This window comes from Melanerpes formicivorus, unplaced genomic scaffold, assembly GCF_026170545.1.
Source record: "Melanerpes formicivorus ecotype bairdi unplaced genomic scaffold, bMelFor1.0.p_v2 SCAF_90, whole genome shotgun sequence".
NCBI lineage: Eukaryota > Metazoa > Chordata > Aves > Piciformes > Picidae > Melanerpes > Melanerpes formicivorus.
In genome coordinates, this window is record NW_027142442.1 from 2,097,777 (window position 1) to 2,114,876 (window position 17,100).

General features: G+C 43.5%; 1 protein-coding gene across 4 annotated transcripts in view; it reads left to right on the forward strand.

The window, feature by feature from the left end:
• TTLL5 (tubulin tyrosine ligase like 5) overlaps window positions 1-17,100 on the forward strand; it is a 133,489-nt gene that overhangs the window by 91,587 nt on the left and 24,802 nt on the right. For 3 of the 4 annotated variants that reach the window (XM_068165606.1, XM_068165607.1, XM_068165608.1), the window contains one exon: window positions 12,897-13,074. The exons of the other annotated variant lie outside the window; for it this stretch is intronic. In XM_068165606.1, the coding sequence (XP_068021707.1) occupies window positions 12,897-13,074 (178 nt within the window). The remainder of the gene's footprint in view (window positions 1-12,896; window positions 13,075-17,100) is intronic. 4 annotated transcript variants of the gene reach the window in all.

Genomic DNA, 17,100 nt, shown 5'->3' on the forward strand with positions numbered 1-17,100 from the left:
CACATAACTCTTCTAGAAACAATGTACTGCAGTTTGGTTTATTCCACTGAATATTGAACTCTTTTTTGATAATGTGAACTCCTCTGATTCTTCTTGTCAAAACTTTGGGTTGCTGGAAGTACTGCAAGCTGAGCCCTGTTCTCTTGTGAAGAGGAGGTAGAAGGATCCCAATAGGAGGTGGAAATGTATGAAACAACACTAGGAGTGGAATGGGGACTGTATGTTGTATAGCTTAAAACAAAAGACCAATAAGGAGGCCAAAACTGTCATAAACTGGAATAGTTTCTTCTGGCAAGTCAACATGCTTCTGTGGTATTAATCCTTTGAGGACTGAGTGCCAGAAAATGAGGAGATTCTTTCTCTGCAGTACTTGAAGAGCTTGCTTTTCCAGGTGAGGCTTTATAAAAATAAAAGTCTTTCCACTCTTTTCTTGCAGATCTTTAATAATGCAGTATGGGTATGGCATTACCAGTTTCTGGAGGCAGTGGAGGGGAACACAGGAAGTTCTGAGATGGAAGTGAACTGGGTTGGGTTTGGTTTGTTTTGTTCCAGTGCTGGCTATAGATTTCTCTAAAATATTTGTTAACATGTAATTCAAATCTGAGCCTGCCATTCTCTTCTGAAGTTCATTTTCAGGCTGCATTTTAGCTATCAACAAAACACAGCAAACTCATTTGAAAACTGCCTTGTGGATTTTAGGGCATAATTATTTTCTGCAAGTAGGGTATCTCTGGAGAATTCTTAGAAAGAACACTACAGACCTGGAAAACTTCTGGCAGTTTTACCTTGGAATTTGTGCTCCCACAGTTGAAATAAGCACTTCCAGAAGTATACTCACATTAATTGTAAGGAAGGTGGGTGAGCAGTGGAGTAAAGGAAAAGAAGCACTTACAGTACACATACAGTATTGTGTGGCCAGCATGAAGCTTTCAGAGGCTCCAAAAAACCTAGCTGAAAAACATCTAGCACCAGCCCCCTGGGATTGCTTTGGTACCCATGTGCCATGCTACTCTTAGGATGGGTGAAAGTCTGTGTGTCCTGGTTGTGTGTAGCATCTCTCTGCTCTATCAGTAGCCCTTTTCTTTTTGCAACAACATGTACAATAGGATAATCCTGTCCATGCAGCATCGGTAGTTCTGGGTCAGCTTCTGCAGTAGGTAATAACTCATGCTAATGTTCTGTCCTTGTGGATCTGAGTGCTTTCTAACACTACCCCACAACTATATTGTATGTTATTGCTTTGTGATAGACTTTACAAAGTGTGTGCTGACACAGACACAGTCACCTTTCCTATTCTTCCTCTAAGCTATTGTGAAATGTTCAGGGAGCCACAGCAGGTGAGTCATCTTTGTACAGGAGGTGGAAGTAAAACACTGAATAGAATAGAATAGAATAAACCAGGTTGGAAGAGGCCTTCAAGATCATTGCATCCGACCTATCATCCAACACCACCCAACCAACTAACCCATGCAACCAAGCACACTGTCAAGTCTCCTCCTGAACACCTCCAGCGATGGCAACTCCGCCACCTCCCCGGGCAGCCCATTCCAGCCACTTTCTTTCCTAGCTCTGGCAGAGCAGAACTGCAAAGGGAACCTGAGGAGGAAAAATGTTCTGTTTATCAGGTGAGAGATCACTCTCAAAGCCAGTCTACTTCTTGTCATACCTCATGTCCTTATAGAACAGAATAGAATTAACTAGGTTGGAAAAGACTGTTGAGATCGAGTCCAACCTATCATCCAACACTATCTAATCAACCAGACCATGGCACCAAGCACCCCATCCAGTCTCTTCCTCAACACCTCCAGTGATGGTGACTCCACCACTTCCCTGGGCAGCACATTCCAATGACCAATCACTCTTCACGTGAAGAATTTCTTCCTAACATCCAGCCTAAACCTCCCCTGGCACAGCTTGAGACTGTGTCCTTGTGTTCTGGTGCTGGTTGCCTGGGAGAAAAGACTAACCTTCACCTGGCTACAACCTCCCTTCAGGTAGTCGTAGACAGCAATAAGGTCTCCCCTGAGCCTCCTCTTCTCCAGGCTAAGCAACCCTAGCTCCCTCAGCCTCTCCTCACAGAGCTTGTGCTCCAAACCCCTCACCAGCTTTGTTACCCTTCTCTGGACACATTCCAGCAACTCAACATCCTTCCTAAACTGAGGGGCCCAGGGGTCCACTTGAGGGAGGAGGAGAGGAGAAACTATAGGCATTAATTTATAACATGGGGAAGATAGGAATGCTGAACACTCCTCTTTGGCCAGCATGGGTTTAGGGAATTGTAGTAAGTCTTCTTATTGGGAAACTCCTTTAGCTTCATTACATTGGAGCTAGGCTGACAAAAGAAAGGTACCTGAAGGGGGCCTACAAGAAGGCTGGAAAGGGACTGTTTACAAAGCCTGTAGTCATAGGAAAAGGCACAATGGTTTTAAATTAGAGAAGAGTAGATTTAGATTGGAAATTAGAAAGAAGTTCTTTACCATGAGTGTGGTGGAACACTGGAACAGGTTGCCCAGGAAGATAGTTGAGGCCCCATCCTTGGAGATATTCAAGATCAGGTTCAACAGGATTCTGGGCAACCTGATTTAATGGGTGATGTTCATGCTCAATGCAAGGGCATTGGGCTAGATGATGTTTGGAGGTCCCTTCCAACCCGTACCATTCTATGGCCTTCACCCTTGTATCAGTGCTTATTCAGAAACAAGAGACTGTTAACTGCAAGCATACAGCCTCACAACAAAGACCCAGAGAAGTGACCTTTAATTCTTAGTTGTGTTACTGAATGGTGGTAGCAGATGCATCTTGCTGGTGCTATACTGCTATTCCGCCTCTATTACCAGGAGGATTTCTCCCAATATGACTGTGGCCCTACTAGCTTTCAGGTCACACTTTCCACAGTCCCTGATTAGGTGAATTTGTGTATCTTTGCTTTGGTAGTGCAGAACAGATTCTGTCCTTCTCTTTATGTATGTTGTTTCTTTTGTCAAGTTCTGTTATCTGGCTATCATTCTTGGTCTTGAAAAGTATAGGCATGATATCAGGAAACTGTATTACTTAAGCATGCTTCTTCCCCATAGGCAAACCACCAAAGCTGTCAGATCTATCAGGTCTTTTCTGAGAGACATTCATCAGTTTTCATCTACCACAAAGCAAGATTAGCATAGGTGTACTTGGATGTCAAGCAATGTTGATTTGCTTGCATGAACTTCAGTGCAAATTTTGTGAAGTCTAGAGTTCTCTAGAGTTTTCTTTGTGTACTCAATGTTTAATATTTAGACCACAAAACATTCAGAGTTAGAAACATGTGACATCTCTATTCCATGGTAATACAGCACAGCTAAAGTCATTTGGGTCTTAAATGGCGTGAGACCTGGAGAACACAACCCTGGAAGAACCTCTTAGGCCCTGTGGTGTAGCAACATCCTGTGCTATGCCTTTTGGGAGGCTGATGGTGGCAGGGGCATTTAGCTGTGGGCAAGAGTAGAGTGATTTGAATACTCTCCCCCATCTCATGAGCCCTAATGCTGCAAAATTTGACAGCCTGCTGTTTGTTTGTTTATTCTTCTCAAGTGCTCTGGATTTCACCAGTTTAGTCCTACTGTAACTTTTCACTTGCCTCTTGAGACCTAAATAAAGGGCTTGAGCTGCTTTCCTCACTCCTCATTCTCTTATTTAGTGGCATCTTGCAGCTGCTGCTTGAGCACATACAGCAAAGAGCACCACACTCTGAGAAAGCCTATGCAAGAGAAAACTTAATGGAAAATATTAAGAAAAAAAATGTGTTTGATGGACTTTTAATGTAAAAAAGAGGGAGAGAAAAGAAAAGGGGGAGGGAGAGATTTTTTCCACTGTAATAGGAACCAAATGTTGACTGGGACAGCAGCTGCACTCTCACTCTTTCCCTGTAAACTCTGTGAGCGGTTTTTCAAAGGAGACATTACAGGGTGTAGGGCTGGCTTACTGGCCTTGTCTTAACCCTTGCCTCTCTGGAGAGAGGTAAGCAATGTAGATTTCCAAGAGTGATTAATGACTTCAAGTTTAGACAGAGAGCTGTGCCTATTCAGTGTTTTCATCCTCGTGTGCTACTGCTGCTATCCACCCATAAAATGCAAAATCTACATGTATAAAGCACTAAAAATACATATGGCTAGGAATGAGTAGAGCTCATCAGTTTTTTCCAGTTTGGTTTTCAATAGGCTTGCCAGCATTGACAGAGAAAAAGTAGAAGAATGTCAGCACAAGTCATGTTTTGTGTTGATCCACTTGATCCATGCTAGGATTTTACAGTGGAACCACACTGAGGAATACATTTCCTGTCTCTGTAAATGGTGCAGTGTGGCATCAAGTTGCTGGTACTTTGCATTCTCTGGAGTGTGTATATTCACCCCAGAAATGCTGCCTGGACTAGGGCGATTGGCAGACTTCAGGTGGCACTTAACATATTTCCTTAATCTAAATTACTTACCTTAATCCAAGCAGAGCTAGGCAATACAGTGAGGTAACCTCACTCAGAGTCCGTCTGCTCTGTCTGAACTTCATTAATTAATACTTTAAAAATTGAGGGAGGGGCACACATGACACAGCACAGTTCAGGTAATTGCATGTTAGATTTAAGTGGTAATCTTCCTGAAGACTTCCTTATGAAAGCAAAATGATACCAGGTTTCTGTGTTAAGCTCACTGTATGTATGTCTTGCTGGTAAAATATTTTTGCAGGCTTTGACTGTGTTTGCAGTGATGAAAGTATTTACAGGAACCATGAAGTCAAAGCCACCTTCTACTCCATAAAGGTCACCCCTGTGTTTGCACTAACTGAAGGTAGAAAGGCTATGTGAATTTGTTCATCTGGATCATGTGGAGGAAATATGCTCAGCTGCCTTCACTACTTCTCCAGAGACTTGATGAGCCACAACAGGATGAAGACACTGCTCTTTGCAGCTAGCTGGTTCTTAGTTTTCCTGATTTAACCCTTTTACTAGTGAATTTCAAAGCTGAAGAAAAAAATAGTGTTGTTTACCTGCCAAGTATTCCACAAATCAGGACAGACAGTCCTTCTGGTAAGGATGCTACTACGGGCCCAGCCCAACAACAATTGGCTTTACTGAAGGGTAAATATTTCATTTACTAAGACTGGCAAGTTTAGTGCCCTTGAAAGTAAGAGTTTAATAATGCCAGCTAAATCCAGGAATAGTCAAGGTAGATTAGGCCTTGCCTGCAGAGGTTTTCCAGTGCTCCATAATCTTCTCACCTTGCCCTTCCCCTGCTTGGCTACCACAAGAGTGTTTTGATGCACTTAACTTCTAGCCTACACTCATGACCTTGCCTGTATATGGTGAGCCAGGACATAAAATGCATTTAATTCCTGATGGGCAGCAGAACTGAATAATCACTAGAAAACATTCTTGCACCAAACCCCAGGTTTCTCAATGGCAGGGAAATAAGAGGAATAATTTTCAGCACCCAAAGAGCAGGAAGTAAATTATACCACAGCACAGATCAGAAAAGAAGGAAGGCCATGAAGTCTGATTCTACATGCAGAATAAAGTGAAGGAGCAGGAAGGCAGTGGGCTTTCACTGTGTAGCTATTATGCATGCATGTCTAGAATAATGTGCCTAGTTTTGAGCATTTGATGAGCCCCAAACACTGATGAAGTGGAAAACATTTTGGGAAAAATATGTGATCAAGGGCCAGAAGGAACTCCTATGAGGTGAGTTAAGTGTGCCGCGGCTGGCTAAGCTTGAAGGAGGCATAGCTCTAGTAGCAGAAGGTTTAGACCTGAACTAAGAGGAAGATCATGCAATAGAACAGGGAAAAGATAAGCTTAACTGGAAATCTCAGGGAGAACTCTTGACACCTGCCTGTGGAGTTGTGCAGCTTAGTGTGTGACACATGGACTCCTCCAGACACTGAAACATGGAGTAATCTTGCATCACAAGGAGATGAGTTGGATGCTTTTGCTCACATCCTTGGTTTTGAATAAAATACCTGAAACCACATCAACTCTGTCAGTTGAAAGGGGAATTGTGAGAATAGCAGAGGGGGACTCCTGGCATATGCTAGTCATTAGGTTCATAAAAATGTTCTGGGATGCTTGAGTCTTGCCTCTGGTAGCTGTGACAGTTAACCTGTGAATGGATCTGGAAATTGTAGTTAAATTCACAGAGCTTTTCATATTCTTTGCTTAAACTCAACTCCAAGGCTTTTCCTATGGACCTTGCTCATTACCTCTTGTCTCATGGCATAAAGGTACTCGTGGTGAGAGCCTTTTGTATAGGTAAAAGTATCTTGAGCTGCTGGGGAAGTGGGGAGCTGAAGAATCAAGGCCAAAAATGTTACAAGATGCCTCCATCTGTGCCTCATCACGAAGAAGGGAAAGTTTGATTGATGGTCTGGGACAGAGACTCTCCTACATCTCTGCAACACCTTCACCATGGGAAATTGTATTTGTTGCTTTGAACTGGATTTGAACTCAAAATGTAGTTGCACACATTTATTGGGCTGATGCAGCCTTGACAGGCTGCTCATTAACTTTAAAAGCTTTTCCTTGGCTTCTCTTGCAGAGCTCCAAAGCAGATTGCAGGCCAGGTGATGGCATCCTTATTTTATACGAGCCAGCTGTTTCCTGCCTCTTCCCTGTCTCCAAGTACCCACACCATAGTGAGTTCTGGACAGCTCCCTGTGCCTCCAGAAGATCTCCAATTTCCCAGGCAGAGCTCTTTTGGAAATATTACAATAGGCTTTGTTTATCTCTGTCTTTTTTGGAAAGCTACCTTTCTTTGCCTTTGGAATATAGATACCACTGCTGCTGCATCTTTTAGGGGCTTGCACGCTCCAGCAGCCAGAGCTACAGATCATGCTGAAATGCAGGCTCTTGCTGGCTAAACTGGACCAAAACCACTCTTTCATAGATACTGCTGATAACAGCAGTGGCCAGAAGCAAGCCATTCTCAAAGACTTGTTGCTTTGTTTTTCATTTTTTAATTTATTGCTTTTGAAGCTGAGGAGAGGGAAAGAAGGAGAAAAGACAAAGAAAGGCCTCGAGGCAAGTGGCTCTGTGAGAGGCCCGACAGTCCTGCATCTCTGCCAGGCCCCCAGCGTCCTGGGCTTTGTCCCACTATGTTTATCATTGCTCCACAGCCAGCCCCAATCTAGGGCCTATTGTTAGGGATGGAAGAAGCATGTAGGATGCCAAAGAAAATGTTCTGTGTTTTTCTGAGCGCCTGAACATAAGTCAGCAGGATGCTAGGAGCTGCCACACTAGACAGAATCATTGGTTGCTGTGCCAACTACTTTCTAGCAGCTGGTGCCCACCAGGGCTTTGTACTGAAAACTTCCTGGACATGTCATACCACCTGAATGTCCTGTGGAAAAGAAATTGTTGCTCAAGATTATATTGCATTCCATGGCAAGGTGGGAGCACTGATTTATAAATGCACTAGGTTCCTTTATTGCCAGCAATGGCCCTTGTTCATCCTTAGCTCCAGCCTTTATAGAAAAGAATGCAAAATACTTCCATTGTTGGCTTCTTTCCTCATTTAAGAGGGGGGGGGGGGAGGGTGGCTACACCTCCAGCTATGCTGACTCCTGATGCAATCCTTTCAGCTCTCACAAACTAAGCAGGGTTAAACATGGAGAAGTCTTCTTCAAGAGTGTGAAGCTTAATTTTCACAAGTCATTTCAGCCTGGTTTGCATTGCCTTTCAGTGAGGTGTAGGCACTGTTCAAATGTGCCTGCTTAGTAAGTGATGTATGGGGGACAACCAGTATGCTTCATGAACTGGTATTGTTCCCTGCCACTCAGGAGTTGGTATCATCAAACAAGAGACCAGCTGTGCCATTGGAACTAGGCTTCAGCTGAAATACAGATGAAAGTCCTGTGTATAATTATGATCCTTAAAAATCCTTAAATGTTTTTGGAACCACTGGAAGCCTTAAAACAAATTTATATCTAAATTATGCATTAAGAAATTACATTCTGAATCTCTTCTACTCCTGCATTGCCCTCCCTTGATTGTTTCCCCTCTAGTTTCACTTTTGTAAACATTTTTTCTTTGCCTTATCCTCTGCTGTTGTCATTTATTGTCTGGTATTACTCATCCCAGCAGTCGCAGTGTGGTAGTAGACTCTGTTTTGTCAAGTGTTTGAGTGAGTTACTTGGGAATGGTGGATGCTAGAAGATGTGTGGCTTCTTAGTAGTAGTTACCAGGATTGTTCTTTTAGTGTGGGCTTGCTGTGTCAGATAGGTCTTTGTAACTATAAGAGTCTCAGTGAGTGATGTTCTGTAGTGTGGTTTTGTCTACAGCTTGAGTCCTTGGTATTCCCTTCAGAAGAACAGAAACCTACGCTCCTCACTTGTAGGAGCTGATAATCACATCCTTTCTGTTGAGAGGCTGCATTTCATTGACACAGTTGGGATTTTTTTGGGGGGGTTTGTAGTCACTTGACAAAGGTATTAGTATTTTACTAGTGTTTAGTATTTTAGTGCACCAGCTTTAGTTCTTAGTACATGTGTAGGTAGTTGATTGAATAAGGATTGCTTACATCAGAAAAGAGCTCATGAATTGGGAAAGAGACCTAGAGCAGGAGGGGAAGTTGGAACTAGAAATCCTTGAGATAAGTGCATGGTGTTCTAGCACTTTTAGGCTGGTTTGCTATCATAATAGCACTGAGATCTATTGAAATTGGTCTCAGGAGCAAACCTGTATATTTTGTGATGCAGAAAGCTGCAGCAGAGGGGTCTTAATGCTGTCGGTGAAGAGGAAGAGGGAATTCTGGCCCAGGCTTTATGAAAACTACAGTTGAAAGAAAGGAATACAGTGGGTTCCTTGCCAAAAATGCTGAGTAGCCTTAAGAGCTGCTGGAAGGACAGAATCCTGCTTACAAAGGATGGGCCATAATGCCAAAGCTGAGATTTCCTGTGCATAGTGAAGGCCTGAATCCTGGCCAGGTCTCTAAACTAAGTAACTCATAAATAACTCTGAGCAAGCTGTGAGAAGGTTGCTCACAACCAGCTTAGCTGACAGAACGAAACCAAATCTCTTCTGGTGGCACAGAAAGGAATTTCTATTTCCCTTTTGTGTATGTGGGCATCTCTGCCTATATCTGTCATCTTTACATGTGAGCAAATGAATAGTCAGTCAGCTGTTAGTGTTCAAGCAATAATCCTGAACTGAAAATAAGCAGGTCTGTGAATACTGACACTGTGATCCTCATTTCCACAGGAGATGTGGGGAGTTCCTGGTTATTTTTGGCTTTGTTGAGATGGTGTGAGGTCTGAAAAAGCTTTTCCTTCGGTTTGGGGTATTTATATCTTTGGGTTTTTTTAAGTTGTGAGGTCCTCTACAGCTTTTTTCCCCCAGCCTTTGTTATTGTGCTGAGTATGTTGTAGGATTCCTGAAGCAGAAGAGCTAACTTCAGGAAGGGTGCAAAGGTGCTGTCACGCTTCTATAAATCATCTGACCCTCAGAGACGTGAGAGCAGGAGCTGCACCACAATGCATTCCTGGGAGCATGGCAAACAGACTGACAGCTGGAGCGTGTCTCTGGCAGCAGTGTGTTATCAGACACTAAGCCCTGTTCCATGCAAAGGCAAACTTTGCCTTAGGTGTAGCATCAGCAACATGATAACACTTTAAATGAGGACTTTCCCAAGCTGCAGATGAAACATCTGTGGAAGTGATCTTAAGACTTGCAAATTTGCAGGTTTTCTCTTGTCAAATATTTAATGCTTGTGTTCCAAAACACTGAAATGATGTATGATGAATTTCTATTGATTTCCAGCTGTAAGGAAGCAAAACCCATGGAAACTAACACAAGCATGTTCAATCCAGAAAGATTCTGCAGGCCAGAAGAGTAAAATTTAGGCAAGCAGGGGTATCTTCAACATAATATCTAGAAACTAGAGCTGTTATGGTCTAGTTATAGTAGTGTTATGCTGTTATGGTAGTGTTGGAACTGAAGGGAGTTGTGTGCAAAACTATGTTGCAAGAGTTTTTGTGGGTTTGGTTGTTCTTTGAAGCTTAGTTCTTCCTAAAGATTTAATAACAGTTTCAACAGTGTTTTCCTAGGTACCAAGCTTTCTGGGCAAGATTATATCCTAAATTTCTTTGTGCCTATGGATCATATATTGGTTAAAATGGAAGAAGTGGATTAAAACAGGTTAGAAACTGAATGAAAGTATTTGAGAGGTCATGGAGGTGGACAAAGGTTGGAACAAGGCAGCAATCCCAGTGCATTTTTATTTCCATAATAGTTAATCCTTTGTCAGATGCCTCAAAACGAAAGAATCAAGCATTGAGGAAATGATACTGAAGTTTTGCCAATCAGTTAGTGATCCTCACAGTACTGCAGACTGCAGTCAGTGTACAGCACCTCTGTGGCTCAAAGCCAGTTTGGCTATCAGCAGCTTCAGCTTTAGTGGAATTTTCCTTTATATCAGTTTGATCTTCTCCCTTTCAGCTTGACTTTTATGTTTTAGAATCACTCAAGCTCTAGCTTTCCAACCGTTCTTCTGGATCAAAAGATAAATTTCATGCATTTCAGGTTCTGATCTGGAGGTAGCTGAGAGAAGTTGGAGCAGACATTTGGTTTCTAGAATTAATCAGGTAACTTGAATGAATACCTTAAAAAGTGCTTGACTGAATTCTCTAACTTCAGACTGAGACAGATGTAGTTTCAGACCCTTGACACATAAACAATACTGGCTGCATATTCACAGACCAGATGGGCTGTCTGTTTCAGTGTCCTGCTCAGACACCAGCTCATGGACGATTCTGTGGGGAGAGCATTAGGTGATGTTATGGGATGGTGATACTTCCCCAGTTCCCTCTGGGACTCAGTGTTTTTTCTGGTGGTAGTGGCTCTTGCTGCTATGAGTTGGTTCAATAATTTTTGAACCCCATGTATATGTTTGGCATCCTTAGCTTCCCACAGTAAGAAGGCATCTACAGCAAGCTGTGTGTTATGAGAAAACTTCTACCTCTTTTTGTTTCTTTTAACCTGCCCATCCAATGATGTCACTTGGTTTTTCCCTATGCCTTGTATCATGAGAGGTGAGTAATTGTTTCCTGTTCTCCCTCTCCCTGAAGCTCACAACTTCATAGATATTTGTCATATTTCCTTTCAGCTGTCCTTTTTCCAAGCTCAAGAGTCCTTATTTATTCAGCCATTCCTCAATATATAATCTGTTCCATACCTTTGGTCATCTCTACAGCCTTTCTGTGTACTTTTTCCAGTCTTTCTGCATGCTTTTTGAAAAGAGAGGAGGGATGTGGATTAGAACTGTTCCCTATATGCAGTTCTGGTTTATATGGTAGGGCAAGAGTGTTCTTGGGTTTGTTCCCAGTGCCTATAGGGAAATTCATACATTTCAGAGCTACACAACTTTTTTTCAGACCTGGATACCTTCAGCAACATTACAGTTACCACTTTTCCAAGATCTGATAAAAGGAAAAGAACTGAAGGGCTGAGAATCTTGTAGCAGAAGAGAGCATGGAGTGAGAACGATTTACTTAGTGTTGCACTGGGGTACAATGGAAGCAAAGGCCTGAGGGAGCATGCGTAGGATTCCGCAAACAGGTCTAGAGGAGGCTGCCTACAGCCAGTGGCTCCAAGCAGGAGGAGGCCCAGAGGATGTAAAGTGGAGACACTGGCAACTGAATATCCTTTTCCACTGGATTGTCTCACTCTCCTCTCTTGCTGAGGAGCTGAGAATGGAAAGTGACCCTCTTTAGAGTATTTGTCTTCACTTTGCTTTGAAAGGGATGCAGTAGGTTATTCTTGAGGAAGAGTACATAGGGCTGGCAGCTGCTTCTGGTCTTGTTTAAAGCAGCCTTCTGAATATGTCAGGGGTTTGTTGTGATAATAAAGCTTGTGGGGAAAGGTGCAACACATTCCAGGGAAGCTGTGACATGTAGGTAGTTGGTTTTGGTAGGATCCTGAAGCAAAGAGATTACAGTTAACTACCTTGCCAAAACTGTGACCTACACTCCACATTGCAGCATGAAGTGTAAAAGACACCAAATACCTCTTCTATCCTAGTTACTTATGCATAAGACATACAAGAGAAGTCTGCCCTGGGAATCTAAAGGAAATATTTGGAAAGAGTGGCTGAAATATGACAGATATCAGCAGAAACTTGGGAAGCTCAGGCATTGAGGCTTTTGAAGGGTTTATTAGAGTGTCAGGACTCTGGGTCTTCTGGCATCCTGACCTTTGTGCACAGAATGTGTGAGTTGCTAGGCCATTGCAGCCTCTTCAGGACATGCTGTGGTCCTGCCAGCTGGCCAACTGCTCTCTGCAAAGCCCCTTGGCCTTGTGGGGAAGTGTATTGGTGTTGTCATCAGAGGCCTGTTGTACTCTGGGAAAGGCTTATATTACTTGGATGATGAAAGAAAGAAGCATATCGTCAGTCCCCTCTGTGTGGATTGTAAGGAGCCAGCCTCACTCTATACCGGTCCTATTGTACTGCATGTTTGTCTTCCATTCCAGTCTTCCTGCAGCATGTGTGCTTGGTGCAAGTCTTGTGTTAGTCTATTAATAAAGTCTTTATAAATACAGATAAATATCTCCCTAGTGAATGGGAATCCTTAGCTCTTTTTGCACTGTAACTCTGACTCTTCAATCAGCCACAGACATGCTCCAGTGTAGAGTTTTTCCTTTGTTCTCCTTAAGCATGATGTGACATCCAGTAACATAGTCCCAGCCTGGAATTCAAGAACTTCCTTAGCAAGAGAACAGCTGGCACCCAGCACCTCTAGCAGGTTGTTGCTGCAGCCACAGGTACAAATGCACAGCTGGCTAACTATTAAAGGGATTTTTATTTTTAGGAAGCAGCAGTGCCTTGGAAGCAGGAGTCCTTATGTGCAGCATGGTGAAACCATGGTGGATCTTCTTTTCTCAGGGCTCCCGAAAATCATCATTTTGCCAGGGGAGGAGAACTGGAGGACAGTATCTACAACAAGGTGACACGAAGTCCACTGGCACATCCCAACTATCAGCTCCACTTTGCTGTGCAGCAGCTTGAGCAGCAGAAACTTCAGTCACGCCAGCTGTTGGAGCAAAGCCAAGCCCAGAACCAGGTAACCAAGAAAAAAATCCTGCCTGGGATGTAGCAGTTCTGAGTCTTAGATGTGAAGAGCCAACCTGAACCAGTACCTATGGGACGGCTCTTATGAAGGAAGTAGCTCTTCAAGTGGGCTGCAACAAAATTAATGTTACTTGCAGCATTTGAATGCTGCAGTTACCAATGGCTTCCTCCACTGCACTGGCATCCTTCTCCATCTGGCTGCTGGCATGCTGCTTCTTCCTTTTCTGCACCAGTTCAGGACATCCCCTGACAGTGTTTTAGCTGGCTTAGAACTGCCTACAATCTCCATTCATCCTTTAACTGGAGTTCTCCTTGGGCAGTACTTCAGGTTGGTCACTCTTGTATTTCAGTGTTTCTAAACTTGGGGTCTTGAAATTGTGTTAACAACTGTGTGGCAAACAGACCCCATCAAGGCTTCATCCTGACTAAATTCTCCTTCTCCTGTCATCTTATACACTGCAGAATCTTCATTCTTTGAAGGAGCTTTCACTGTGCAGGAGCCATGCCCACTGACCATAATGCCACGTGCAATCATGAAAATCATCTCCAGGCCTCCTACATATTTTGTTATTACTACATTTCAAATCTCCTTTCACTGCTTTGCACAGCAGAGTCTGATGGATATGTGACTCCTTTCTACACTTGCAAAGAGGAAAGATGGGCTAAGTGTCCAAGGGCTAAAGGAAAGATGAAAAAAGGTTTACATTATTTTTGTTCCAGATGACTCCTAGATGCTATGGGTGGACCACTGTCTGGAACAGCATTTGCAGCCTGCCTGGGGAATCTTGCAAGGTTACAATGAGTTCACAGGAGCCCTTATTGCCTTTTTTTACTATTAGAGAGAGAGAGAGGTGTATTCTTTCTTCTGAGTGATACCCAAAAATTTCCCTGCTAAAGGGAAAGAAATCTTTGGGTGAACAAATCTTCACTCAGAAGAAACTTGTCTCCATTAGGAAGGAGCTGTTTCCTGGGCAGTTTGGCAGGATTGGATTCAAACAAAACCATGAACTGAGCTAACATGAAGAGGTCTAAACACCCACTCTCACTCCTGTGAAGCAGATGAGTCACTAGTCAGGGCTCTTAAGAATAGGTTCCAGGCAAATTGCCCTCATCCTTTTCTGGGAGCATCTTGAAGGAGAGGCCATTCTGCCTTTGTTCCTTGCACTTCTTTCAAGGCCCTCACTTAGCCATGCATTTTCTGTCCCCAAATTCCCTCACCTACAGTGGTCTTGCTCCCCCTCTGAGCAGGAGGTCTTCCTTTCATCTCCTTCCAAGTGGCTCTGAGTGGGCAGCTATGGCTGCTCATGAGCTCAGGAAAGGGCTTTAAGCTGGCTTGTGCCTGTGAGGAGGCTGAAGCTGGCCATGGGGCTTGGCTGAGCCCTCTTCTAATTGCTGACATTGAGCTGATGTTATTCTTGGCCTGGGGCAGAGCCATTACTCAGGAGTTTCTGCTAAAGTGATTCTTTGTTAAACCTCCTCTCACCCCCACAACGTCCCCCTCCTTTCTCTCCCTCCCTTCTTCTGAGCCAAGCAGTTTGGAGTTGCAGTATGGAGGCCATTGCGTACCTTAGGGCTCAGGCTGCTCTGAGGTTGCCATTAATGGAGAGGTATTTGCTGAACATGGGGGCTTTCAGACTCTCTGTAGTGAAAACCACTTCTTAATCAAATGATGGGGTTTTGGACACTTCCTCTCCCACTAGACACTATATGGAGCCAGACAGACCTCCCCTTACAGTCAGTTTCACAGATCCTTTGACGCCTCTCCCAGTCACTGCACTACCCTCATCTTCATCTGTCTGTCCCCTGCTCCCTCTCTAGTTTCTCGTCACTGACCTGTTCTGTCAGACTTCAGTCCTTTAACTTGGACTTTCCAAGAACTGCCTTCTCTTTGCTGCTGCTTACATACACTTCGCCTTTCATCTCCTTCCCACTCCCACTGCTTTGACTTCCATCCCACCTTTTCCTGCTGGCTGTTGCTGGCCACAGTAGCTTATCCTAGCCTGCATGGCTTGACCAGATTTCCTAGTCAGTGCCACTTATCTCCTGTTGCCTGCTCTTTCTCTTCTGTTCCTTCCCACATAGTGAGATCTACTCTATCCTTTGTTTTCTTACCTGCTATATTTAAGTTCCCTAACCTCCTCTCAACAGAAGAAGTGTATCCTCAAAAAGGAAAGGCTTGTCACTGGAATGTCCTGATCTCTCTTCTTTGGGGAATGCATGCAAGTGTGGTGGTTTGAGCCTTAACTGGGATTTAAGAGCTCAGATGGGGGGCAAGGCTGAGAATCCCTCCCCCACTCCCCCCTACTCTTCCCTGATCAAGAGTGAAAAAAAAAAAGAAAGGGAAGGAGCAAATGTACTGAGAAATAATTTGGAGTCGGTTTGGAAGTAGGGAGGTAAAACATTGTCTTTAAACAATATATATATATAAAAATAACAATAACAGGAAGGGTTCACAAGAGTAAGGAATAAGGATGGATGGGGAAAAAATATACATATAAAACCAGTCCTTTGAAGAAGCGTGAATGTAGCAGCGAGGAGGAGGAGGAGGACCAGGCCTGACCACATGGAACCAGGAAGCCAGCAGCAACTCTCTTAGTCCCCGTGAGGCAGAAGTGAAAAAAAAAAGGCAAGTGGCTGCAGTGTCTTCCTTTTTATAGGCTTGCTGCACAGGGAGGGGGAATGGAACAGACTAACTCAGTTTCCCAGGAGGAAAACCCACTCTGAGGGAGAGCAAGGCTCTCACAAGCCCTCCCCCCACTGCTTTCAGGAAGGGCATAACTCATCACAGCAGGGTATCTCCAAGCCTGTGTCTGCTTGTACAGGTTCTCATTATGGTTGGAAGGCAGGGTATCCAATTATCAGTAGCTGAAGTGCATTTATTAATGTATCTGAAGGCACACCCTGACTATGGCATGACCATATAACATGACTCGATTCCAGTCTTTCCTTCTGTCTGTGACAAATGGATTAGTCATATATAGATAGCATGTGAACAAGTAACAGAAGCACCATCATTAGTAACACAGGCAAATGCTTCTGCTGGTACACTGGCCAGGTCAATATGGTGGAGATGAGATGGATGCATTGGGAAGCATGGAAGTTCCTAGCCAAATGTTTGTGTGATCAGAATACTCCCATGTGCCATGCAGTGGATCTATCTTATCATGAAAGGCTATTGCAAACTTCTTTGTGGTAGCACCCACTCTTGCTTGAGCACTTTCCAGACACTTAAGAAAGATGATTTCTCTTCCAGCCATTTAACATTTGGCACAGTAGCAAACACAGCGTAGGTGGAGGAAGAGGATAATAACTGAAAATATTCACTCATTGTACACAGAATTTAGTTCACACAGTGTAATGTGGTGGAAATAGATCATTGATGCCAGAATAGGTACTTCATTCCCTGGGCAGAAAGAAAAACACTGCACTGACTAGAGAATCTAACAAAGGGGTGCAGTGGCAGAGCCTAGGAACAGAGGCCATGCAGAGCCTGAGGAAAGACAAACAATTAGGAAAGGGGCAGAGTTTGAAAGTGGAGACAAGAAACTTAAATCTGATATCAACAAAATCAAGCAACAAGAGTTACAAAATCAAATGAGAAGACAAGGGAAGCTGGCTTATGGCAGTGTTCAAAGGGGTTTAAGGAGATTTCATGTGACATGTTGGGACCCAGATGTTATTATCACTGCTGCAGCTGGCAAGGCAGTTAATATACCATCATTGTTTATTCTCTAATTTTTTCCTGTACTGGAAAGATGCCATTAGTTGTTAGGGAGGTTCCTCCTTCTCTGTATGGCTATGTTCTGTCTGCTTAGCCTAGCATCTGCTGGTTTAGAATTTTATGCCAAACATTTCACATGGGAGGAAAAGATAAAAAAGGTAAATTAAACCAAGAAAAGTCAAGTCATAGAGTAGAAAGGCCCCCATCAAAAAAAAAAGGTCATGTTAAACAAGACATGTATCATATTTACTGACCACACAAGTCATTGTGATCACATCTTCAATCAGAAACTTCAGT